The 27,958-nt window shown below is 38.1% G+C and overlaps 1 protein-coding gene across 1 annotated transcript in view; it reads right to left on the bottom strand.

The window, feature by feature from the left end:
* The window catches only part of LOC148850238 (MRG family protein), a 44,734-nt gene extending 17,173 nt beyond the window's left edge, over positions 1-27,561 (bottom strand). The window contains exons 1-5 of the mRNA XM_088944587.1: positions 27,212-27,561; positions 12,207-12,260; positions 11,749-11,762; positions 6,866-7,011; positions 462-497 (exon numbers count right to left, since the gene is read on the bottom strand). Of these exons, the coding sequence (XP_088800713.1) occupies positions 462-497; positions 6,866-7,011; positions 11,749-11,762; positions 12,207-12,260; positions 27,212-27,358 (397 nt within the window). The 5' untranslated portion in view covers positions 27,359-27,561. The remainder of the gene's footprint in view (positions 1-461; positions 498-6,865; positions 7,012-11,748; positions 11,763-12,206; positions 12,261-27,211) is intronic.
* Between the last annotated feature and the right edge of the window lie 397 nt (positions 27,562-27,958).

Below are 27,958 nucleotides of genomic sequence, written 5' to 3'. Positions count from 1 at the left end.
AGGAAAATGGTAGCTGGTGTCCGTTCCATGATAGTGGAGTGGGTTTTGGTGCATTCTCAATTCAAGGGAATGTCTTGAGAGACTCTTGGTTTGAAATCCTTGTATATCTTATTTTCAGATTAGTAGTTTTTTCTTTTCCCTTTAGTACTGGTGGTTGGAATTGAAGTCTAATTTTCTTATTTTGGGTGAAATCTCTTCAGCAATAGATTATAATATCTCATTCTTTGTGATCTTCTACAGTGCTATCAAAAAAGAGTACAACATTCCATCTGTCAAGATGTTTCAGGACAGCATCAAGACCACAGAAGAGACAAGCAAGTATTAATGTAGGCAATATACAATTTACAGAAAGTGATTATGCAATGTACTTAGATAATTTTGTAAAGGCAAGAAATCACTTTAGAATTATTTGGAAAACCTAAAACACAAATTCCAAAACAGAGATAGAACATTGCTAATACCATGATTCCTAAGATCTTCTTTGTCCACTTTTGCATCTGCAAAATTCAAGAAAAGAATATTAACATTAAAAACAAGTTACATGTGAAATAACACGCATACACACACAGAGAATGATACAGGAAGATCTTTGACCAATCAAACCCCTCCCCCGAGAATTTTGATGAATACCACCTGATTGGCTACCACATCCATGATACCAGTGTGTGTGTGTGTGTGTGTGTATAATGAAAGGTACATAATTGTCTAAAGGACAGAAAAAAAATAAAGAGATATGCAATTCTTTTAGGATCATTTTTTCCTTTCTATTTCAAAAGGAAGGTTGTAATAATTAAGGCGTAAATAGGTACAATGAAAAGGATGCAGTGGCTTCCAGAAGATAACAAATAGAAACAAGAAGTTAATTTAGAGCATCACTGTGAGAGTGGCTCCATGGATTGAGACAATGAAGTTCTTTGGGTCATTCTCACTAGAAGACATTAGTAGAGGGTGGTATTTGGCAGCAGCATGCTCATCATCCGTCACAATGGAAACCTCTGCAAATAGACATAGTACAACTACATTTTGATGGCTGTAGCGGGTGTAATCCTGGCTGGCTGGGTACAGGGGGAACATTTAGAAATGACAAATGAGAGATTCTTGCCTTATTTTCAGGGCCGGTAGGTCAAGGAAACTCAACAAGAGCAGAGTTATTGGCAATACTTGGTTTCAAAATAGCAAAGCATCAAAATTTTACAAAGCTCATAGTAGAAGAGGACTCAAAAGTAGTGGTTGGATGGTTGGGAGAGGAAAGATTAGTTTTTGGTTTTTTTTTGAATCAATAACATAACCAATTTTATTAAAGGAAGAAATTTAGTACAAAGAAGGGGTAGGGATAAACACTCTTAGCCCTCCCGAAAAGGAAGATTACAGAACAGCCCAAAATAACTCATTCCTTCCCACCCCTTGTTTAGCAATCGTGTCAGCAACAGCATTTGCGTCTCTTTTAACCCAATTACAAGACACCTCTGCCCCTTGCAGCAAATTAACAGCTTTTCTCTTTTCGTAAATGTAGCAGCACCATCGCTCTCTTTTCGTGAAAGATTAGTTCCATGGCTTTTTTATGAAATGCTGAAGTATGGAATTGTATTAAGCTGTAGAAAGAGCAATAACATCAGGACCCCTATACATTGCTTATTTACTTTTACTTACGAAAAGATGCTAATCAGCAAAACAAAAGCGTAAGACCAGTCATATCTTTATAATCGACACTCTTTAACTCATGTACTGCCAACCAAGAATACAACAGGCCAAATATCTTCCTTCTTGATACCTCCTTGGCACTACTCTTCTGATTAAAAATGTGAGGGTTCCTTACTCCCCATATCACCCAGATGGCAGAACAAGGCACCATGTTCCACACTAAAGCATTTCCACCTTAAATATATTTAGACAGCTCACAAAGATGCTCTGTTCCAGAGCAATGAATAAAGTGGTTCACTGTCTCAGAAATTAGTTCCACGACAGTACAAGAACAGTTGGAGGGAACTTAAGGAGATAATGAGGGGTATGGAGATTCAATTTAGATGGACGGACAGATCATCCAATGTGCTAACTGATTTGATTGCTAAGCAAGGAGTCGAAAGATAACAGCACATTTGGGGGGGTGCCTGGCACTCAGTTTTGTACATGAAACTAGCCTTGCAGTCTTGAAACAAAGAGACAAAAAGAATGAGGCCAAAAAGGAAGAATGACAACACCCACACCTTATTTTAGTAGAGAGAATATAATATAAGATGAAAGGACCATTATACCCCTATATTAGGGGTGCTGGGCCAGGATGGTCTTAGCACCTGTACTAAGGGCTTTAGTCTAGGCCTGAGCCAGAATATAAGCTCAGGCCTGATCCGTTCTGGGCATATGATTAAATGTGTGATCCAATTTTGAATGCCAATGCACATTTTGAAAATTTTAAATTTAAATGCATGTAATTTAAATTTTAAAAAGCTAAGAAGATGAAAAGACATTTAAATATCTTGCAGATTTTGAAGTATTTTATTGTAAATTTTTAAATGCTTCACCCAAGTGATTAAATATAAAGATTAAAATATTTGAATCATTATTGTTGCAAAAGGTTGACAAGACATTTAATTGTACTTCTTCTGAATGTCTTAAACCAATGAATAGATTTAAAGATTAAAATATTTGGACAAGACAATTATGGCAGCCATCAACATTGTTACTAAGAATGAAAGTCCAACATGGAGAATTCTCCACTGGATTTACTGGATTAATGAGCTGAAGATAGGAATGGATATTATGCTTTAGCATATCCATAGAGAGGTAGTTGTTTGGGCATCGGCCAATTTTGTCTGTGGAGAGAAACAATCTTTTGAATTTCATCGTTACCACAGGATTCCATATAAGACTTGTCAGAACATTTGTGATGATCAGCTACAAATTCCATACCTTAGGGTGCACTGAGTCTTCTACTTTTGAAGGCACACCAGACCGCATGTGTATGTTCAACATTCAAACCACACCCCCCTAGGAACCAGGATGGTTTTATTGAATTACTAATAAACTTAATGGTAGCTACCTGATGTAGGACCAGCGCAGTTCTAGTCCTTAGAGAACGTTGAATAGTCTTCTTAATCAGAATTTTATGGCTGTTGATGGCTGTAATGGCTTCTTGAAGGAATAAGAGAGAAAATGGTGATAGAAAGAAGAGAGAAAACACCTGGAATCACTCACAAGTTGTCTACAATCACTCACCATAGTTAGCATAAGCTGAAGAAAACTCATAAACTTCATTGCCTTTTGTGTAAAACGTCATTGCATATTTATAGACTCTAAACTCGTAATAATCCTAGGAGTCAAACTGTTAGACTCATAATAGTCTTAGGAGTCAAACTATTAGACTCAATAATCCTAGTAGGACTCAAACTAAGTTGTCATCCTATTTCAATATAACTCTAATACAATTTTGACTCTTCAGCTCTTGCATCATTCTCCCCCAGTTCAAAAAAAAACCGTCCTCGAGTTTTAAAGAACTTGAGGATGAAAAGTTGACATGCCCCAATTACAAAAGGAGTATGACTTCCCACAGCTACATGCTTAGACTGTAGAGTAGAGGCCACACACAGATGACAGAACTAAAAAAGGATCTTGAAAGAAAGGTATTTCTGAAACACTTGATTCATCAACCAGCCTTTGTAATGAATCTTCCCCTTGCTTATCCAAATTCTCAACTGCAACATTTGGAACTTTTCCTTCAACTTCTAGCTTAGGAATCGCTATCTCTCTGTGTTTGCTATCCTTGGTTCTTCAACAAACTCTAGGACTCCTTCCATTGTTGATGTTAGTGGAACTTCTACTATGCCAGGTTGTAATTCTTGAATTAGTTCTAGTTGAACTTGTAACGTAAAGTCACTTTCTTCAGTACTAGGATCTACTACAATCAGCACATCTGTATCTTGCACCTGAATTTCTTTAACTTGCTCCACTTCTATTTCTTCTTAACCATTAACCTCAAGCTGGTCATGGGTGTTAGAAACAAGAAGTTAATTTAGAGCATCACTGTGAAAGTGGCTCCATGGATTGAGACAATGAAGTTCTTTGGGTCATTCTCACTAGATGGCATTAGTAGAGGGTGGTATTTGGCAGCAGCATGCTCATCGTCCGTCACAATGGAAACCTCTGCAAATAGACATAGTACAACTACATTTTGATGGCTGTAGCGGGTGTAATCCTGGCTGGCTGGGTACAGGGGGAACATTTAGAAATGACAAAGGAGAGATTCTTGCCTTATTTTCAGGGCCAGTAGGTCAAGGAAACTCAACAAGAGCAGAGTTATTGGCAATGCTTGGTTTCAAGATAGCAAAGCATCAAAATTTTACAAAGCTCATAGTAGAAGGGGACTCAAAAGTAGTGGTTGGATGGTTGGGAGAGGAAAGATTAATTTTTTGGATCAATAACACCAAAATTTATGGGCATGATGTAGGTCCAGGCCAGGGCCAGGTCAAAAGACAACACCTAGGCCCAAGCATGGAATTCCCAAGCTGGACCAGATCAGGCTTTTATGCCTCCCCCTGCCCCCACACCAACAAGCCATAGGATGATAGGACAAAAAAGTTTAAAACCTATACTTGCACTGTAATCTAAGATTTTAATGAATTCCAAAAGCCAACCAAACTTGCGGCAAATAAATAAAACCTCCTGTCCTACTCTCAACTGCCCAATTTCCTCGGAAATGGTAATTGCATATATCGATAAAATTCTTAAAAAAAAAACAAAACTATATTTTTAAGACACCTGCAACTAGAAAATAAAAAAATAACTAAAACAATACCAATATCACATCAGCCCAAAAATTCTGAAATCGGTGTACAAATTGGAAAACTGATTTAATTCTCCATGCATTCTTTCCTTTCTTTTGTATCTGCAGCACCCTCACTAATTTTAACTTGGATGGCCAGCTTCCCAAACTCTCCCGCTTGATGCAATACTCTCTCCATGGCAGATTACATTCCATGACTTTCCAAATAAACAGCAATAAGGTGTGTTTTGGGCCACTTTGTAAATGTGTTTCAGGCTTGTGTTTGTTTAGTGTTTATGACTCAGTCCTAGGGGGAGGTAACACCTCGTGCCTCTTCCCAGGCTGAATGTACTACTATTTTTTGAATTAATAAAACTACTCTCATTTATCAAAAAAAAAAAAAAGAACAGCAATAAGGTCTATATGGGAAGAGAGAAACTCATGACTATTTTCAGACAAGGAAAGAATCACAGAAAACCTAATAGAGTTGATACACTCAAGGGTAGCTCACTGGCTGAAATCTATGGAGATATTCTCTGCATTTTCTATGGCCGACTTGTTGATAAAGTGGAAAGAGGTAGCTACTGCTGCTCTTTGTAAGAGGACCTATAGACCCTCTTGGACCCCCACCCCCTCCCGCTGGATTCATAAAACTGAATTTTGATGGAAGTAGCTCAAGGAATCCAGGGCCTTCTGGGATTGGGGGTGTGTTCAGGAATGAGGAGGGGTTTATTATTGCCATGTTCTCTGGGCCAATTGGAGAGGGTGACTCTCTTAGTGCCGAGATTCTAGCAGTTCTTGAAGGAATCTAAAGAGCAAGAGAATTAAGCATCAGATGCTTAATTATTGAGGGGGACTCGGAGGTGGTGATTAGGTGGCTGAAAGAAGACAACAGTGATTTGTGGAGCTACAGTAATGAAAAGAAAAAATTTAAATGGCTGAGCAAGGATATAGAGGTAAAGTACAATTGGGTGAAGAGAAGTGCTAACTCAATGGCTGATGGGTTAGCTAAGCAAGGGGTGGCTAAGGAATCTTCGTTTTGGGCTAATTTTTAGTTTTGTTCCTTGTCCTTTTGTTGCTGGGGTGATAAGATAGTTTACCCCCCCTTTTCTGTAATTAAAGTTTCACAAATATTATTCATTAACAAAGCTTTCTGTTATTGATCCAAAAAAAAAAAGAAACAGCAATACGACAATAATATTTCTCTGAATGAGTATCAAATTCAATAATACATATTAGGGTTTTTTTTCAAAATTCAGATGTATGAGAAACTATGGACAAATTTAGAATAATGAATTGGTTTTCTTGCCACATTTAGCATATAAAGGCAGAAAAAAATGAGATGCCAATGAACAAAACCATAACCTAATCACCAAAAAGCTCCTAACTTGCTCTAGCACATCTCATTGAATTCCAAGAGCCTTGTACTATCTTCAGAGAAGCCATCTCAGAAAATCTGCACTCTGCAGACTTTGATAGCATTCGCCATAAATTAAGACAGACCTACTTGTAGACCTATAATTGAATATAATGCCCTCTACCTAAGATGCAAATCTTGGGTGAGCACTCTCTTCAAAACTGCATGCAAACACAGGAAAGGGCTATGTAACCCAAGGATAACAGCATAAGCATACCTAGATTACAGAGAATAACAACCCCCCACTTCCCAAGAAAGGCACAGAAAAGGAAACATGAAAAGAGATGGGAAAATAAGAAAACAAGAGAACAAACATATTTATAGGCCAGAAATAATCTTCCTTCCATTTTGTTATTCTTCTCTTTTTTTATTTTGTATCAGCCTCTGAAGAACAAAGGCATGATTATTCTATTACAATACCAAGTCAAAATGGTATTTTTTATCAATAACTGAACTAAGTCATTAATGTAATTAGAGTGTACAAGGAAGAACAGAGACATAAACCCTATTAACTCTCCCCAAGCAGTATACAAGGACTAAAACAACCAAGTCAACATGGATTGGAAATTAAGATATGAACTAAGGAAGTATGCAAAAGAAAGAGAGTCGTTAGTCAACTACCAAAGCTCAAAGCAATTATATTAACTTAGTTCACAAAGCAATGATATCAATTTAAGTAAAAGAGAACTAACCAGTAGAGTTTTTTGGCTTGATTTGAGTTGAACGTCCTGACTTTGGATTTTTATCCACACCCTGTCTTTTTTCAAGTGTCTGTTGCTTCCGAACATTCTCTTCAGTGAATTTCATTAAACGATCCGCACCTACCCATTCATCCCAACTGTTGATAATAGATGCTCAAGAAATCAATGCACATATAAATGTCATTAAAAGAATCATAGAGAACTTGGTAAAGAAGAAAATTACGATTGACCTTCTCTTTCTCTTTTCTTTTCCCAGAACAAATAATGAAATTGATTAGAAAGATCCAGCTCTCTTTAATCTTATTAAACATTAACCTAGTTCTTTGATCCCAATCCCAAATACTTGGGATTAAGGCCGAGTTGAGTTGAACTAAGTAAAAGCTAATACCTAAGCAGCAAGAGCAAAATTAAGAATACAAAATTTCATGTAATAAGTCAAAGAATCAACCAAATATGCTAGCACAATCCATGAATAATTTGAAGGCAATGCAATAAAATATCATGGAATACCAAGCTCTTAGATGGAAGAATAGTCAGTGAACCAGTCCAATATAAAGCAGTTCACAGCTGGTTCTAACTCTACTAACTTTGGTTTCATATAGCACACCATCAATACCAATAGACCACTTTCAAGGGTTGACCATGCATTTCTTGTGTTACTCCAACTCTTGGATATCACAATCTCCTGACACTCCAAATAAGAGCCTCAAATATGTTGGTTGCCAAGCTCAATGCCCAACCCCAATGCTAGGTGGCACAAAGAATGTTCAAATAACATGCTTACTGTGAGTCTGTGAGGTCTTTTTATAAAGCTATAACCAGAAATCAAATGGAAGGAAATATCTGGGAAATCTTTTACGGATTGTTTCTTGAAAGGTGTTTCAACAATAGATCACTTGAAGGCCAGCAGATTTGTATGAAAATTCTATTTTTGACGTATAGAAGATTAGAGGAAGATGGTTGTCATTTACTCATCTCCTACTAGGCAGCCAAGTATATCATTTTATTTGTTGCTCTTCATAAAATCAAGCCCATCTCTTACTTTTCTTTCAGAACTCACAGGACAGTCTCCCATGCACCACATGAATAGATCAAATAACCAGAGATATCTTATTTGTCCCCTTTTGTGCCAGTAGTCAGGCAGCTAAAGTTTTTTTTTTGTTCACCACATTGGTGAACAGAAATAGTTTGTATTGGGCACAAATGTAAAATGCAATTTTCTTGGGAGAGGTAGCATCTCGTGCCTCTCTAAGGGATGCTTGTAATGCTTTCAGTTATTGATTAATAGTCTTGGAGGATGCTTGGTCAAGTTGATTTTGTATGGTCTCCAGTTAAGAGATACGTTCATCTTTTCATATCAAAGGGTCCTCTCAACATTCTTCCTTAGTATATTCTGACCATCTTTTCTATTTACAAAACTTGTTACTTCAACTGCCAAAAAGAAAAGCCTCAGTTCAAGTAAAGCATCAAACTGTAACTTCTACATTTCAAAATAATTAATTTGAAAAACAGAAAAACATTTCAAAACATGGCTCTGGTAAAGAAGAAAAGCAGCAGAGAATTCATGTACCCAACCTAAAATAGATATGATTTAGGCTGAGGCTGAGCTGAATCGAGAAGTGTTATATTCAGAAAACAAGAGCTTTGCTTGAATGCTAAACAACATAAAATAGCTCTGATACCATATCAACCAACATAAAATAGAATAGCAAATCAAGGAGGAAACGAGAAGAAATGGAGAAACACCAAGGTTTAAAACAGTCCAGCTTGGTAGCCTAGGAGAGGAAAAATATCCACTATGAGAACAAGATATACAACTCTCTCTCTCTCTCTTCCTCAAACCTCAACCTCACACAACCACTAGCTTAAATACCAATAGACAGAAATATATCAGAATTGCATAGAAACCCCTTTTCTCTCATGAATACATATAGGTCCCCATAATTTATCAATATTACAAATATACCCAAATACAATATTTCTCTCAACACACCCCCTCAAACTCAAGGAGGGAAAACCAACTTGAGTTGGAAAGTAAGGATGTCGAAGCAACCTTCATGGAAATAGGTTTACTATTGAAGCATCAGCAACCATGAACCTTGAGATGTTGAAGGGACCTTTGAAGAAACAGTTCACCGATACACCAAGGGAGCTTCACACGTTCACCAACAAAGTTATCGCCACACCACAAACCATTACCAACTCACAAACATCCACAACTTGAGGCATCACAACCTCTTTTCCAATTCACAAAACCACCACCAACAAACAACCACAACTTGAGGCATCAAAGACCCTTTTCCAACTCACAATACGACCACCAACAAACAACCACAACTTTTTTTGATCACCAACACGAAAAGATTCATTAGATTATCAGAATGTGTACAACAAGAAGTTGTGGGTAGACATGAAGTCCACCTAACCCCACTAATCAGAATACAGACCCAAGCTTAACCCAACAAAGAAATTCATTAGTTACAAACAAGCCCCAAAAGGACCCAAGGGATATCCCACTAGCTACAACATAGCTCAGAACATAGATTGCCTTTGGACTCCTTGCTTAGCTAGACCATCAGCTATGCTATTAGCTGACCTCATAATCCATCTTATCCGAATTTCCATATCTTTAGAAGCCTGCTTAAAGCACCTAAACTCATTTCTTAATCTCCAAATCGCTCCTTCCTCTTTTTTCAGCCAGTTTACGACTTTTGAGTCCCCTTCAATAATCAACCTGTTAATCCCCAACTCTTTAGCTTTCTCAACACCAAAAATTGCTACCTTAAATTCTGAATTCACCACATCACCATGCTTGGTAGGGCCTGAGAACATGGCAATGATATTTCCATTCTCCTCCTTTATTACCCCACCAATGCCCAATGGGCCACAGTTTCCCAAACAGCTCCCATCAAAGTTTAGTTTCTTCAACCCAACATCCGAAGGGGACCAAAATTCAATTACAATAGGTCTTCTAAACAAACAACCACAACTTGAGGCATCACAACCTCTTTTCCAATTCACAAAACCACAAACAACCACAACTTGAGGCATCAAAGCCCCTTTCCAACTCATAAACAATCACAACGTGAGGCATCAAAACCCTTTTTTCAACTCACAAACAACCACAACTTGACGCATCACAGCTTCTTTTCCAACCAAATACCAAACAACCACAACTTGAGGCATCAAAACCCCTTTTTCAACCAAGTCAGAAATAACAACAAATTGAGGCATCAAAGCCCCTTTTCCAACCAACCACCACAACTTGAGGCATCAAAACCCCTTTTTCAACCAACTCACAAACAACCACAACTTGAGGCATCAAAGCCCCTTTTTCAACTCACAAAATATTGCATCATGAGGCTAGTAGTCAACTACTACACAGATTTCATAGTAATCAACTACTATCAGTACCATGTTCTTAGTAGTCAACTACTACTGAACATGAAATAGCAGCAACGGAACACCTTCACAGAAAAAGAAATATCCACTATGAGAACAAGAGATACAACTCTCTCTCTCTCTCTCTCTCTCTCTCTCTCTCTCTCTCTTCCTCAAACCCTAATCTCACACAACCACTAGCATAAATAAGCAACAGACTGAAATATATCAGAATTACATAGAAGCCCCTATTTCTCTCATGAATGCATATAGGTCCCCATAATTTAACAATATTACAAATATACCCAAATACAATATTTCTCTCAACAAACTCCTCAGTTGAGTGCCATGATCAGCCGATGCTCTCATGGATCCAATTGCAAAAGGGGATGGATGTTCATAGACAGGAATTGCATCATACTCAAACCACCAGGTTAGTCATTGCTTAAGTTTGGTGGCAAGCTAGCTGAGGAAGAATAGAAAGGACTAGCTCTTTTACTTACTACTTTGAAGAGGGTTCAATATGCCCTAATATTTCTTTTAGTACATCATTTTTCTACTGTTTTCTGCCCTAACAGAAGTCTCTAATCAGTTACAGATCAAAATAATAATAACAATAAAAAGCTTCGATAATGATGACAAAAGTATCAACAATGAGAATAACAACAATGATAATGCCAAAGACGATGAGCCTAGTTAGCAAAATCACTAGGAATGATCCCTAATGATTGCCTTTGTTCTCCACTTCTCCTACATTTATAAATTACTGACACCTAGTTAACAAACAAGGTTTATTTAAAAAAGAAGGCAGAAAAGTGAGACAATCATCAAGTTGCCATTCACATGATGCATAATGGCAGGGATGGGCCATGGATTCTATTATACCACATTAGAGCCATGAATACTTTGACTACCAAAGTGAACATCTCATTTTGGTGGATCATTTGCATCGGGGAAACATGTCGCCTTGGATCAGAAATGTTTTAACTTGTAAGAGATTGGATTAGAGCCTAAGAGATAGGTGTCAACCTAGGATTAAAAAGGGTGCCACCGTGCTAGGCGCATTCCCTATATTCACACACTTTCTACAAATTCTTTTCTCATAATTAATAAATCTTGATTGTTATCGATCCAAAACAGAAGATATATGTTGACAAATGATCTAGCTACGTGTTGTCCACAAGAGTAAACTGCACAGTGGATAAACATTCAAGGTAGTTGATGTCATGTTGTATTGTAACATTTATTGGTTTACAATTTTGGCCCTTTGGGGTTCTAGAAATGTCAACATTTTTCTTGCATCTTCCATTTATTGCTGTTTTAATAACATTTCATTTGATAAAAAAAAATGGCGACACTCAAACATAAGAATTTTCAATGCAAAATGTAAGATGCAGAAGTAATAAGACTAACTTGACCTTTTTCAACAAATTAAAATCGAATTTAGAAACTTCCATAAAATAAATCATACATAGATCAGATGCTATACTCACTTTTTGCTCCAGCCCTGCAAAACAGAAGAATGCCATAAAAAAAGTAAAATCAGAAAACATTCGGTTATGTTACACACTTGGAGGGTATTCACCAATAGGTATGATTTTGTTTCTCAAAAAAAACTAGATCCTATAGGCAAATTAAATGTGATTCTGATAATGTAGAAGTTGTTTGCATTTTGAAAAACAAAACCTAACATGTTGAACACCGTCAGAGTAACTTTGATAAGAAAAAACAATGGATCTAAAATACAAATGGCATCAGTGATTGAAAAGCATTCTGTAACTAAATATGTCTAGGGAATACCTGAAAAAAATGGACAAGGAGAAAGAATGACGACAGAGGAAGTTGATATTGAAAAAATAGTGAACAAAGTACCCCTCAAAGAGACAGATGGACCCAGAAAAAAAAATTAAATAAAGGAAAATTAACATATGAGGTAGAAGGCTATACTTACAAGATAGTGAACATAGTATTTCCATTCCTTCTTCCCAAGCTCTACTTTTAGAACCTTAAGAATAAGAGGATGGAGTAAAACAAAAGTGCGGAGCAAAATAAACAAAAAAGCAAAATATGATGCCAACAGGATGAGTACGTCTAGCATAAATAACAGCTCCTATAAAGCCAAAAATTGGGAAAAAAATAGAGAGAAAAAAGGGCAGAGACAATAAATAGAATCATATCATATTCCATCTATGACATAAAACATTTCAACTGTCTTCATAAAATAAGAAGAGAAAAAGAAGATTTCAAGTCTTTCATATCAAGTAACTGCCACATCTTGGAGGACTATCAGGTAAAAACATGGTAATTCCTTGCATTTGGTAATGATGTATTTTTTAAAATATTTAAGGGAACTAGATTTGAGTCTTCTACTTGTCTTTCTTTTCATCACCTTTTTTTAGGAGAGACTGTGGCTTTTGTTGGCTGCTTCTTTTCTTGTTTTTAGTTTTTCGCCTCTATAAATGGTTTATATATGAAGTTACCTAGATATGTTAAGGGCATAGCTGGGCAAGGTGCTGGATATGGAATTTACACTGAAGTAAAAAGTAAAGTATGCAACGTGATATGGCACCCTTGTAAAGGTACCCCAGGTATCATGGCCTCTATACTTTTCATGATCCTGATCCCTGATGATGTTTCTTTTTTTCGATCAGCAAGAAAATATTAATTATATTAATATGTTAAAAAGCAAGTTACAAAAGATCAAGTGTCCAATCACCCAAAAGGTAGTCTGAAAAGCAAAACCCACTAATAGAATTACAATAAAACCCAAAACAGCTGCTGCCTATAGACCCCCTGTTTAATGCGTCAGCCATCCCATTTGCAGTCCTTCTTGCCCATGTAAAAGTGGCATTTAGGTCCCTTGTCAGGTTTTCTGTTTCCTTAGAGCATGTCTATAAATCCAGGGTACATTACACATAATGGTAGTCTATGATACAACCAGTTTTGAATCCCCTTCAACATCCAAGTCTTTGAAATTGAATTGCTTAGCAAGTTTTAGCCTTTTAGGCCCTGTAAGTGCCATCATTTCAGCCTTTAGTGAATCCCCTACCCCTATAGATCCCAAGTACATAGCCATCACTTTGCTTGAAGAATTTCTAACACACCACCAATACCTTCCATTCCCTGGGTTCCCATAAAGCTCCCATCTGCTGGGGCTTCCATTCCATCACCTTCCTTTCCTTTTCTTTGGAGGAATGATCCTGATGAAATTTTATCAATAAATAGCTAGAAATTTTATTAAAGAGAAAAGATAACTGGTAAAACACTATTCAAGTTAATTTGCAATCTGGCCAAGTTAACTTGTCAACTGATAGAAATAATTATAAAATGTAAGAAATAAAAATAGAAATAAATACAGACAAACTGAAGAAAACAGAAAAAAATAACTAAGGAAACCAAGGGTCTCCTGTTAACAGTTAATCTTTCTCATCAACAGAAAAGAAAGAAGAAAATTAAAAAAAAAAAACAAAACAAAACAAAATATTCTGAGTTTTTTGCTGCAAAGAAAATATTCAAGTTAGTTTTTGAGTCTTTCTCATTTTTAGTATATAAAACAGAATAATAACCCCACATTAACAATGGCATTTCATTAACAAAAGAAAAAGAAAACTAAATGTATTATGATAATAACCCTTGTTAAGAATACATTTTCAGATAATAGATTCATTTCTCCATTGTCAAGCTGTTTAGAGCTACAATTCTCTAATGAAAGAGAAAAGAGTCAATTATGCTGCACTCATGATAAATAGTTTTTAAGGATGCTATGGTTTTGTTAATCCCCACTGCTTACTGACAACCATGTATATTGATATTCCCATTGCACTTTTTAATTAACCTACGAATTTAAAAAGTTTCTGCCCTGAATCGGTAGCAGATTTTGTGAAGAGTTGGAGAATCAAGGGCCTCACAAAAGAGGGAAAGTTGGTGTGGGACCTGACTCCTGCTGCAGTTTTTTGGTGCATATGGCAGGAGAGGATTGCAAGGATTTTCAAGAATAAGCACAGCTACACAGACGCAGTTTTCAGAAAATTTTGGAGAAAATGTTCTCTTGGTTAGCAGTAAACAGTGTGTTTAAGGACAGAAATTTTAGCTCCTTTTTTGCTGTTGGGACTCTTTTTGTAAATCAGGGTTTAGGGGTATAGATCTACTTGGGCAATTCTTTGTAAATCCCTGTGTACAGCTCCTTGTTGTACATGTTTTTGGCCTATTAATGAATATTATACTTTACCTGTTTCAAAAAAAAAAAAAAACTCACTAATCCTGGTTGAGAACTTGAGGCTCCGTTTGGATTGCGGGAAAGGGATGAGATAAGAGGAATATTCCTAAATGATACCTTTTTCCCATGTTTGATTGTTGGGATACAGTGGTTTGGGATGAGAAAAGAATGAGATGTGGGATCCCAAAAACAAGTGCATGGGATCCCACCAAAATAGCATGACCCCGGTGAGAAAGGAAAAAAGTGAGACGCGTCTAAGAAAAGTTTGGGCTTTGTCGGGACTGAACTTGAGAATCTCTTCTTCCTTCAGCCAAGTATCCCAACAGTCGTATCTCCAAAGACTTCTTTGGTAATCTCGAGCAAAGGAAAGACAAGATCTGCAATCCTCTTGCGTTGGCGAGCCATTTCCACTTTTTTTTGTATATTTTGATGCATAAGAATGACTTTATCTGCAATGAACGAACCCCCTTTCATCTTCTTCACTACTTCTGGCAAGGAGAAACTCCATTCTCCTTGTGTAGGCAAGACTTTCTTTATTTTTCTTTTACCTGTGTTCTTAGTCTAACCTGTGTTCATATTTTCCTTCTTTTCTGAATAAGCCTCTGCTTTAGCCATCTCATTTCATGAGATTTGTTGGGGCATAGGGGTTCTCTGAGATTCTAGTATGGCACCCATCCGCAGCTTTGCTTCTGTCTAGAGTTTTTGCATCTTTCAGTCTGCTACAGTTGGCCACTGTGTTGTGGTGCTAGTCTTTGGAAATATTTCTGGGAGTTTTGTGGGACGTACGCAGTGAAGAGGAAGGCTGTTGGAACTCTAAAACTCTTTGGTTGTTTTCATTTCCATTAGCAACTCCAAAACATTTTTAGGGATTTTTCTATTTGATTTCTAAGATCCCAGCTAGTTAGAACTTGGATTTTTCTATTTGATCTCTAAAACTCTGTGTTCATTTTGTTTATCACTGTTGTTTGTGACTATAGACACCTTGCTAGTTCTTTTTTTTCAAGGACACCTTGCTAGTCAATTCATATAGCTACGTTAAATGAAACTTTGTCACTGTTCAAATCTTAATGCTCAACTTTCATTCAAAAATTATATTTGTGCGTCATCTCTTTTGGATGGAAGATGATGGATGTCATCAAGATACTACTGCTGGATTCTCATCTGGGCTGCTTGGGTGATTAACATGTCTGATAAAACTAAACCTATCAATATGGGTTCACAAATGTATGTCCTTTTCCTTTCTATCTGTCGGCAAATTAAGAAAGACAGGATCTGCGGCAAATTAAGAAAGATACGATTTGATTGATTAAGAGATTTGAATAAATTTAGGAAAGATTAGATTTGAATAAATTTAGGAAAGTCATATCCTAGGATTAAGGGAAAGATTTAGTCAATCCCTGATTGAGAGAAATTCTAGGGGTTTGTCTTTCCTATCTTCTCTTATTTAAGGTGTATGCTCAATATGATTTGATCATCAATAAAGAAAATCTTCTTCTTTTCTCCATCTATATTTCGCAACACTATCTTATTTTATTGTTTCTTTTTATTTTTGTATTTAATAAGTGGTCTTGGCAATAGTTATTCAATGTCAATTCATTTTTTTATCTCAAGATGTATGTATCAGAGAAAGTTCACTGGCCCGATCTGTGAATTTGTTTTATGTTAGTTTGTTGTTTCAAAATGATAAAGCTCTCAATTTTCTCTCTCCTTGAAGTGCTATTTGTAATCCTTTTTATTATTAATCTAGGTTTCTGTTATTGATAAAAAGAAATGATAAAGTTCTTAGTTACTAGAATATAGTTAGAGCATATTTCTTGAATTTTTTGACCATCCTCCCCACCTTGGATATGTATTAAGATATTTAGTCAAATGTAAGTAAATGTAAGAGCATTTTTATTAGAAGCTCTTATTACTTCTTTCTTCTATGACATTGGTTGATAGTGCATTGAATCAAAAAGAAGGCTAGGATTATATTGCAAATAGAATAGGTTAGTAGTTAGTTTTAGGGCAGGATTCTTAAAAAAAAAAAAAAAAGAAGTGGCCAGAGAGGGGAAGTTCTAGCCTGGTCTGAGTTGGTATCCATAGAATAAAAGAAGGCTAAACTAGGTGTGTTTGGGCTGCAAATAAGCTGCCATTTGTAGTAAGGAGCAAGACCACAATGATTAGGTTTTAGGGCTGAATTTTGCTACAATAACTAGGTGGTTGATGCGTACAGAATGCATGTTATATACAAGTTTCACTAGGATCCTTTTTTTTTTTTTTTTTGAGAATTGATAGGTTTCCACTGAACTTTGTAGGAGATTAAATTAACAAAATTTGGTAAATTTTTCAGACATTTAATTAATTAGATTAGAGGATAATGAAGGCTGAATGCAACTAGAAGAAAGAAATAAGCTTCATCTCTTTATCATCTTCTCTTCTCTATCTACTATTAATTTTTCTCATACTTTGTAATTTTCCAACTTAGATGGAAAGGGAAAGGCATCTCATACTAGCATCTATTGTCGGTGCTGCAATTTCTTCAATATATGTTGTGCTATCAGTCTTAGAAGAATACCTAAATTATATAGACAGAGAACCCTCTACTAACCGAGATATACAAAGGGTTGATTTGTTGGATCGACTTTATAAGAAAAGAGAGATTGATTGTTATAATCAATTAAGAATGGGGGAAGGAGGCATTTGCACGACTATGCAAAATACTTCAAAAGATCGACAGAGTAAGTGATACAATGAGGAGTACTATAGAAGAATATGTTGCCAGGTTTCTCCATATACTAGCAGACAATGTCAAGAACTGCACAATGAACTTTCATTTTGGCAGATCAGGTGAGACAGTAAGCCAACAATTCAATAGAGTCTTAGATGTAATCTTAAGTTTAGAGGATAGATACTTAGTACAGCCAACTGAAATAGAGATACCTCCAAAAATTAGTTACAAGTTCGATCTCTGGCCTTATTTCTAGGTAATCACTATTCCTCGTGAATACTTTTTATTTAATCTTATAATTCATAGTGAAACAATAATACCTAAAGTGGTGAAACTTGTAACTGGCAGGACTACGTAGGAACAATTGATGGCTCACATCGCCCTATAAAAGTTCCAAATACAGATATTGCTAGGTTTAGAGGTCGTAAGTCATATCCTAGCCAAAACATCTTAATTGTAATGCTCATTAAATCTAAGGTTTACATATGTCCTGCCGGGATGGGAAGTAAAGCACTAGATTCTAAGGTGTTGAGTTTTGCCCTCACAAGAGAACATAGACTTCACGTGCCACAAGGTACAATATAAAAAATCACAAAAAAATGCAAACATACATTTAATTTTGCTAGTTTACCATTATATTAATTTCACGTTTTTGTAATTAGGTAAATACCACCTAGCTGATGTTGGATTCCAACTAAAAATGGGCTTCCTCACACCATATAGGAACACTCGATATCATTTGAAAGAATGGGGGATACACACTAGAAAATGTAAACGAACTCTTTAATCATCGTCATTCTTCTATGAGAAATGTAATTGAAAGGATTTTTGGAGTGCTCAAGAAACGTTTTCCCATCCTAGTCTTTGAACAACATTATCCTTTTAAGACACAAATTAAAATTGTGAGTGCATGTTGTATCTTGCACAATCATGTCATGGGTGTTGATCCATGTGATTACATCATGAAGCAATTTCAACGAGAGGACCACGCACTAGAAAGTGAAGGAGTAGATGATGATGATGATGAGTGTGATGAAGAACAAGAATTATCACAAAGCTATATGCCTTCCAAATGTGCAAGTAGAAAAGCATAGTGTAGAGATGGAGCTCTTCTACGTGAAACCATTGCAAATATGATGTGGAATGACTATCACTTGGCTTAGTCCTGCAATAGATGTGGATGAATTAGTTGCTCTTCATATATGTTTTTGTAAGTATTTTTTGTATTACTTTATAATGGACAGCTTTATATATGTGTATATGAAGACTTTATTGGGTGTTTCTATTATTAGTTTAAGTAAATTTACTTTTTTATTTAAATTCCTTTGTAAGTTTTAGTACGGATGCGTAAATTTATTGCATAGATAATAAATTTTTACTTGTTACATAATTAATAGTGATGGGAGTAAAACCGACCTCCGAATAACTGAACTCATGGCAGCTATAGAAAAGATGCAGCCTGGCCTGCAGACAGGACCTTAGCGGCCTATCACAGTCTCGGGTCAACAGGAATTGCCTCGGGGTCAACAGGAATTACCTCGAGGTCATGGGCCCACCTCGTCGTGACATGCATAACCTAACAAACGAGCTACCCCGAGATTACGTGAAGTCCCGACTAGACAACGACCTCAAAGGACTACCGAGCTGCAGTCTAAGGAGGCAATTCCTACCGAGATGAGCTGCCACAGAAGATAAGTACCGAGCTCCACCATGTCTCCAAAAGGCGCCTACTTGGCAGCCCATGCAAATGGGCCCGAAGCCCACTCCATGCATTTGCAGCATGGTGAACAAGTCAGCTAAGCATGATTACACCCGAGCACCAGGTCACTTGATCGTTTGCCAGGTGGTCCTGATCAAGCCCAGGTGTCCTAAATGGGTTCCAAATGTCTTGAACGAGTTCCAGGTGGCATAACCAAAATTCGGGTGTTTAAAATGGGCTCCAGGTGGCCTAACCAAGGTCCAGGTGTTCAAAGCCAAATAGCAAGTGTCTCGAGGTACAACAGGTGTCCTACGACTACACGACATGTGTACTCCCAACATGCATCTGAAACCTATATAAAGGTCATATTAGCATTTAATTCACACTTTATGATTCATTGAATTCTCACCTACCCCCTTTCAAACAGCCTGGTGATTGACTTGATGTCTCGAGGTACAACAGGTGTCTTGCGACTACACGACATGTGTACTCCCAACATGCATCTAAAACCTATATAAAGGTCATATTAGCATTTAATTCACACTTTATGATTCATTGAATTCTCACCTACCCCCTTTCAAACAGCCTGGTGATTGACTTGATGTCTCGAGGTACAACAGGTGTCCTGCGACTACACGACATGTGTACTCCCAACATGCATCTGAAGCCTATATAAAGGTCATATTAGCATTTAATTCACACTTTATGATTCATTGAATTCTCACCTACCCCCTTTCAGACAGCTCGGTGATTGACTTGACTGTCGGAGTTCTGCCTCGTCTTCCTCCTTGTAAGTGAATTCCAAGCTACTCCGAAGACCTTGCCAACTTTGATATGCATCAAATAGTATCTTACAGGAATGGGAGGACAAGGCAATGGGAATGATGCTAAAATCAATAAGACCAACATGACTTGGACTGTAGAAATGGACAATCACCTAATTTATGTTTTGGTTGAGCAAGTCAACTTGGGAAATAAAGTTTACAAAAGCTTTAAAGGCATCGCTTATATAGCTGCAAGTAGAGCTAGTAGCTCTAAGTTTGGAATAGATTGCACAAAGATAATATTAGAAATCGTCTAAAAACTATTAAGAAAAAAATTGTTGTGCTCAAAGCTCTTCTGAATCAAAGTGGCTTTTCATGGAATGACCAAACAAAGAAAGTGGAAGCAGAGCCAAAAGTATGGTCAACCTACATAGAGGTAAGTGTAATTTTGACTACTTATGATTTGTATTGCATAACTTGAACTCTAGAAATTGTGTACTAAATGTATTTTGATCATTAAGGTCACCCAGAAGCCCAACAATTTCGAAGGAAGTCAATAGCAAACTATGATCAACTGGCTTTGGTCTGTGGAAATGACCAAGTGACAGAAAGCGGTGCAGCAACTCCTTATACTCCAACAGTTGAGTTACTGAACAACACAATGGATGACATTGAGGATGATGACATTATAGGAGACCCTTCTTTGTAGGCAAAATCAACAACTCCCGATGGCCCCAACGACTATAGGCAAAGGAAGAAATTATGGGAAGAATTGAGTGATATTAGGGGCCTATGGGAAGGGCCTTAGTGTGTGTGTGTGGGTGGGGGGGGAGGACTTTAACAATAGTGAGAACCACAAAGGAAACTAACAACCCCAAACAGAGAGTGACAACCAATATGAGAAATTTCAATCAATTTGTGGATACTTTTGGGCTTAAGAAATTTCCAATTCAAAGCAATATCTACACTTGGTCCGATCTTCAATCTAACCCAATATGTTCTAAGTTAGATAGGTTCTTGTTCTTGACAGATTGGGAAAAGCATTGGGGTAACCTAACTTCTAGGGCACTCCCAAGACTCACTTCAGACCATTGGCCTATAGTGTTGTGTAAGGAGGATTTGAGAGGAGGTGAACCTACTCCCTTTAGGTTCAAGAATATGTGGTTGATCCATCTAGGATTCATTGAGAAGATCAGAGAATGGTGGGAACAACACAATCCGTTAGTAGAATGGGAGGGTATGAGATTCCACACGAAGATACAACTCCTAAAATCCCAAATAAAGGAGTGGAACCGTCTGGAATTTGGAAGAGTGGAGGAAAGAAAGAAGATTCTAATGGAGCAAATTGAGGAACTGGATTTGAAGGAGGAAAGGGGTTCATTTGGAGAGGTAGACAGAGAAATGAGATGGAGTGTTAGAAAGCAACTGGAGGATCTCTTGTTGCAAGAAGAAATAAGTTGGAGACAAAAGTCTAGATGTAAATGGTTAAAGGAGGGAGATAGAAACACTAGGTTTTTTCACCCTTTGGAAAATAGTAAAAGAAGGAAGAATTTCATATCTAAGCTAGAAGTTGAAGGAGTTGTTCTTTCCCACCCGACAGAAATGGCAGAGGCCTTTGCAAATCATTTTAAATCTATTTTTGGAAGGCCTTTAAATGCGAGGGTTTGGGTGGAAGGGCTAGAATGGCCAACTCTTAGTCTAGAGAGCAGAGAGGGGTTAGAGAAGAATTTTGATCTAGAGGAGATAAAGGAAGCAGTGTTTTCAATGGATAGGACGAAAGCTCCAGGCCCAGATGACTTCACAATGGCATTTTATCAAGATTGTTGGGATATTGTGAAATAGGATCTAGTGTCGGTTTTTGAAGAGTTTCAAAGAAGGGGAATTATTAATCGGGGTTTAAATTCCACATTCATTGCATTGGTCCCAAAGAAGAAAGAGGCATCACAACCAAGGGATTTCAGACCTATTAGTTTGGTGAATAGTCTATACAAGATAATTGCAAAAGTGTTCTCTAAGGATCAAGAAAGTTCTTACTACTATTATTACACCCAACCAAGGAGCTTTTGTGAAGGGAAGGCAGATCACTGATCAAATTTTGATTGCGAATGAGAATTTGGAGAGCTTTGAGAAATCCAAGAAGAAGGGAGTGGGATGAAAATTAGACTTAGAGAAGGCTTATGACCTAGTTGACTGGTCCTTCTTGATGGAGGTGATGAGGAGTTTTGGCTTTGGAGACAGGTGGTGTAGATGGATTTGGGGTTGTGTTAGGAGTTGCCATTATTCGATCTTGGTGAATGGAACTGCGGTGAATTTCTTTCAGGCCGTGAGAGGAATAAGACAACGTGATCCGCTCTCCCCCTTTCTTTTCACTCTGATTGCAGAAGTCCTGGGGAGACTGATCCATAGAGCAGATTCTAGAAACTTAATAAAAGGATGGAGAGTTGGAAGGGGGGGGGGGGGGGGGGGGGGAAGTACCACTTACACACTTGCAGTTTGCAGATGACACAATCCTGTTTTGTGAAGGTGGGGATCTAAATTGGATTAGAAATTTAAAATTGACAATACAACTCTTTGAGCAGATGTCTAATCTTAAAGTGAACTTCGATAGGAGTTGCTTAGTGGGAGTGAATTTGGAGGAGAGGGAAGTAAGTGAATATGCAGGTGTGTTAGGGTGTGCAATCTCGGATTGGCCTATCATTTACTTGGGCCTCCCCCTAGGAGATAACCCCAGGAATGAAAGCTTTTGGAACCCAGTAGTAGAGAAATTTGAGAAAAGGCTTGCTTCTTGGAGGAATAATTATCTTTCTTTAGGGGGGAGAATCACCTTGATTAGGTCTACCCTAATTAATCTTCCTGTTTACTTACCATCAATGTTTAAAATTCCCACAAATGTCTCTAACAAGGTGGAAAATTTAATGAGGGACTTTTTATGGGAACCGTGGGTGGAGAAGAAAGACCATTGGGTGACTTGGGAAGTGGTAACTAGAAGCAAGAAGCTAGGGGGCTTGGGATTGGGAATATTAGGAAAATAAACATGGCGTTGTTGGGGAAATGGTTGTGGAGGTTTCCATTGGAAAGGGACAAATTGCGGACAAAGATTGTGGCTAGCATACATGGGCTGGACAAGAATGACTGAGATCCAGGAATTTTGGCAAGAGTTACTGCCGCTTCCCCGTGGAAAGCCATTCATGACCTGCTTCCAGTTTTCTCCCCTTTGATCAGGTACAATATGAACTCCGGTAATCGAATAAAATTTTGGGAGCAAATTTGGGTTGGGGACTTACCACTGAGAAACCAATTTCCCTCTTTGTTTGCTTTGTCAGGTTTGAAAAATGAACACACATCCACTTTCTTAGCTCCCTCTGATTCTTCTTCTGGTTTTGGGTGGAATTTGGGCTTGAGAAGGGCAATTAGGGACACAGATTTGGGTTGTATTTCATCTCTGCTAGCCATCCTTCAAAATGTTTTCTTGAACCCCAATAAGGAAGACGCCAGAGTCTAGACCCCTTCCTCCTCTGGCTCCTTTTCTTGTGCTTCGTTTTTTGAGACCTTAGTTCAACCTACTATTCCTCTTGGGTTGTCCTTTCCTGTTAAAGAGATTTGGAGCAAACCCATTCCTCCTTGGGTTGGTAATTTTTGTTGGGAAATTTTCCTTGAAAGAATTAACACAAATGATTTGCTTCAAAGAAAGAGGCCCAATTGTTGTTTACTTCCCAATAGGTGTAATCTTTGCAAAGTTGATGGGGAAACAAGTTACCACATTATGGTTAATTGTCCAGTTACTAAGACTGTTCGGAGTGGGTGTTCTCCCTTTTTGGGTGTACTTGGAATCCCCCCGTGAGTGTGCAATGCTTGTTCTCTCCCTCGTTGTTTAGATGGCCTAAGAAAAGGGGGTAGGTAATGTGGAGAAGCATTAGGAATGCAGTGTGCTGGTCAATATGGGAAGAGAGAAACTCACGACTATTTTCAGACAAGCAAAGAACCACAAAAAAACTAATAGAGTTGATACACTAAAGGGTAGCTCGCTGGCTGAAATCTATGGAGATATTCTCTGAATTTTCTATGGTTGACTTGTTGAGAAGGTGGAAAGAGGCATCTACTGCTGCTCTTTGTAAGAGGACCTATAGACCCTCTTGGACCCCCCCCCTCCCATTGGATTCATAAAACTGAATTTTGACGGAAGTAGCTTAAGGAATCCAGGGCCTTCTGGGATTGGGGTGTGTTTAGGAATGAGGAGGGGTTTATTATTGCCAATTTCTCTGGGCCAATTGGAGAGGGTGGCTCTCTTAGGGCCAAGATTCTAGTAGTTCTTGAAGGAATCCAAAGAACAAGAGAATTAAGCATCATAGCTTAGTTATTGAGGGAGACTCGGAGGTGGTGATTAGGTGGCTGAAAGGAGACAACAGTGGTTTGTGGAGCTACAGCAATGAAAAGAAAAAATTTAAATGGTTGAGTAAGGATATAGAGGTGAAGTACAATTGGGTGAAGAGAAGTGCTAATTCTATGGCTGATGGGTTAGCTAAGCAAGGGGTGGCTAAGGAATCTTTGTTTTGGGCTAATTTTTAGTTTTTTTCTTTCTCCTTTGTTGTTGGGGAGTTAAAATAGTTTACCTCCCCTTTTCTGTAATTAAAGTTTCACAAATATTGTTCATTAATAAAGCTTTCTGTTAGTGATAAAAAAAATGTCCCAAAGAGCACAGGGAAGCGAAAGGCTTTGGAGATGGTTGCGGACAAGATTGAGGAAGTGGCTATGAATATTGGACAACATTCTTGAAGCCCAAGTAGAGCTCAGCTCAATCTTTCACCTTGCTTGAAGCCCATATTGCTAGATCCAACCTACTAAAAAACTTAATAACAAGACCATGTCAGGTTGTGTTAAATTTATCCAACCCAATTCTCATCATTGCAACAAATTGATATTTCTACAAATTATAAAGTGGACGAAACATGGAGGGTGCAAGAAAATTTTAGTTCAGCTCTAATGATTTTCCCACAAAACAAACATGGGAAAAATAATTTTCCCACTATTTTCCCTTGCATAACCAAACGATGGAAGTGAAAATTTCACACTTTCTCACCCCAGCCCATCCCATCCAAATCTTCCAGCAAACCAAACGAAGACTAAAGTTTCACATATGTTTATAAAAATTCCAATTATAGTTATCAAAAGTCATATTGAGTTGCACTCCTTTATCAATAACATAACTATATATTAAAAACAGAGAACTGAATATAGAAGTTGCATGCAAAATACAAATCTCCCCACAAAACCCATCTCACCCACCCATTGGACCTCGGCCAAAAGCAAGTCAACAAAAAAAGATCCCCCAACCAGGGGCAGAGCCTGAATTTTTTTAACCTATATATTTAAACAAAGGATTCCACATATCTTTTGTAAAGTACACCCCCCTCCCAAATCCTTTTCTTGTCTCTGCCTCTGCCCCCAATTCCTACACACACAAACATACAAATCAATTGGACCTAAAAAAATACCCTCAAATATGAAACCACAGCCCCCTACCAGGCCAAGAAACCAAGCACAAGCTCAAATACATAAAATCGTAAAGACAGATATTTCAGCTATAACCCCCATGAAAAGTAAGCAAACTTCTACATGTTTCATCCAGTGTTTTAAAAGGTGCAGCAGGCATTAGTGGAGGCATGAAAATTTCTGATTCAAGACGCTATTTCATTTGGGCTCACTCTGAATTTGTACAGTTTCTCATTGTATGAGGCCTATGAGCTTTTTGTTGGCCTGCAGGGCTTTTTCTGTTTTGATTGTGGAATGTCTCATGTTACTCATCCACGTTTGAAAACAATTGTCCCATCCTAGAGCCATCAAATACAAGATGTCAATCCCAACATCCTCATCTTCAACAGATCTTAAGTCCAGAATCTCTTATTCCTCCTTTTCTTTCTTGGACTCCTGAAATACCATGGGCTATAATTCAACCCTAATAAGAAGGACCCTAGTTCCTTCCTTAGGTGATCATCCCTTAGACCTATCTCTTGCCCACACTTTTCTACCTAACACACCTAGCTCACTCACCCCTCACCTCAACTCCCCACTAGCACACCCTCCATTTCTACATCAGAAAAACAACAACAACAACAACAACAACAGGAACAGGAGCAGGTCAACCATCAGTTTTGCCAAAACAATTCATCGTACTTCCTGCCAATCAAGTTGCTCCCCACCCCAAGTGGACTAGTATTAAACCGGTATATTCACACCTTTAGAACTCCCATACCTTCTGGAGAAATACAAAATGTTTTTGAAACACATCATTCCCTCTTGCTTCCAATATCTCACTGGCATGCACCAAGTGCCCTCTACCCAGCTCCTATCATCCACCCTCCTTGAACCAAGTGGAGGCACTGCCCTGCAATATAACTAGAGTCCCTCATCAGGGATGGGGGAGACTTAAGAACAGTGCACCGTTTGAGATCAAGTAGCCAGGTAATATGAACCAACTACCACAAGAGGTAATGAGTCCAAGAACATCTATGGAAAGGGTTCAGAACCAACATTGCTACAACATGAAAAGGCATCCACAAATGCTTTTACCTTCATCCTCAGACAATGATCCCCTACCTCTGATAGTCTAGTTAATTGACTGGCACATAGTCAAGCAAATTGCATTACTTTACTCCATAAAGCTCCTTCAGTCCCAACATTCCCGATTATCATTATGAGAGGACTAGGCCATTGCATTTTGGAAGGATAAAATGTAGACAATCAAATTTATTTGGATTTTAAGTTCTCTATCAAAACCAGATATTTTCCAGACCTGCAGCACCTGCTAGACATCATTGGAAAGAAGGTTCTGATCTACTTACTACCAGAAGCCTAGTATTGTGCTACTGTATGTGATACAATAAATGAAACTTCAGAATTCTGTTGCCTGGTAGATATTTGATTTTACTGTCTTTGTACTTATTGCTACTTCCTCTGATTCAAATGGACTCGATAGGAGCATGTCAGGTGCTCAAATTCCCATCGCCTAGCTACCGGCCTGCCGCTAATCCCCCCACCAGGCACCCAAAAAAATCTAATTTTAAGAAGATCCTGCAAGTAGAACAGATTCAATCTGGGCTCGGTTAGCAATGAAACCTCTCCTTGCAACAAAATGTTCAACTACATTAAGCCTCTAGAAACCGTTAGCAACCATGAGAAATTCCTACTTTCTGTTATTGAACTCTGGCATAGTAACCGGAGTAAAACTACTTCTCTTAATCAATAATATATTATGCAGTTCTTCTTCCCTATTTCCGATATTGGACAGTGGCTCAACCTCTTATTCCCTTTTTCTCCAATCTCCATCTGGACTATGATATAGGATAATAACGCCGGTAAAAGGTATCTATCTCATGTTGTGAACCACGAACTTTAACCTCCAAAATTTGATAAGCAATACCCATTAATGATCTCATATCAGCGATCAGAAAATAAAAATAATTACACAGTGGGCATAATCAGATACGGATGGTTAGATAAATGTGAAACAGGCGACAAGACAATTCTCAAAATTAAAGAGATGGTTGTGGAGAGAAAGAGAGATGATTACTTTGGCTTCGTAGATTCGGGGGCCGTGGTAAGCAAGGACCTTCTCTCCTTCCGAGAAAAGGCTGGAATCTGAAGCAGAAGGGTCCCCGTTGGTGTCGCCGCCGTCGGTGGCTGTATCGTCCTTGGTCCCTGCATTCGGACTTCCCATCTGTGTACGTGTGTGTGATAGGCGACCAGCGACCCTCGCGCTCCTATTACTGTCGGTGTTTACGATTGCCGTTCTTCTTCCCGGTTGTTATTCTACTTTCAAACAACAATAGAAAACAAGATGAAATTTTGTGTTGCCGCCTTGCGCCTAGTGCACGGAAACCCCAGTCCAACCGAATGTGAATTTTCTTTTTCCCCTTTGGGAGGTGGAGTGGAACCGGGAACGGTGAAATAGCCCGCGGTGAATGGTACGAACGCAACTCGGACGGGTTGGTTCGAGTCGTTCGAGTTGATGGTCAACCCATGCCTAACCATAAAGATGTATTAGGAGTGCAAATCCGGCTGGTTGGTCCGGATTTATACTCAACCCAAGCCCAGCCCTAAGATTTGGGCTTAAAGCCCGAGACCGAGGTCAAGTTCGACCTTTCCAATCCAATCCAAGGTGGTTTTGGAACTATGTCGGGCTTGGGTTGATCAATGAACGCATTCTATCTATTTAAATCTCTCTCTCTCTCTCTATGAATGTGTATGGCTAGAACTTGGACCGAGTTTGAACTACCTAAGGGCTAGGCCCAAGCCCAGCCCAAAATAATTCAAAATA

The sequence above is a fragment of the Nelumbo lutea genome, chromosome 5, assembly GCF_056320005.1.
Source record: "Nelumbo lutea isolate HS-2025 chromosome 5, American lotus-T2T, whole genome shotgun sequence".
Lineage (NCBI taxonomy): Eukaryota > Viridiplantae > Streptophyta > Magnoliopsida > Proteales > Nelumbonaceae > Nelumbo > Nelumbo lutea.
Note: the sequence above shows the minus strand (reverse complement) of the source record. Positions and strands in the feature narration are given on the sequence as shown.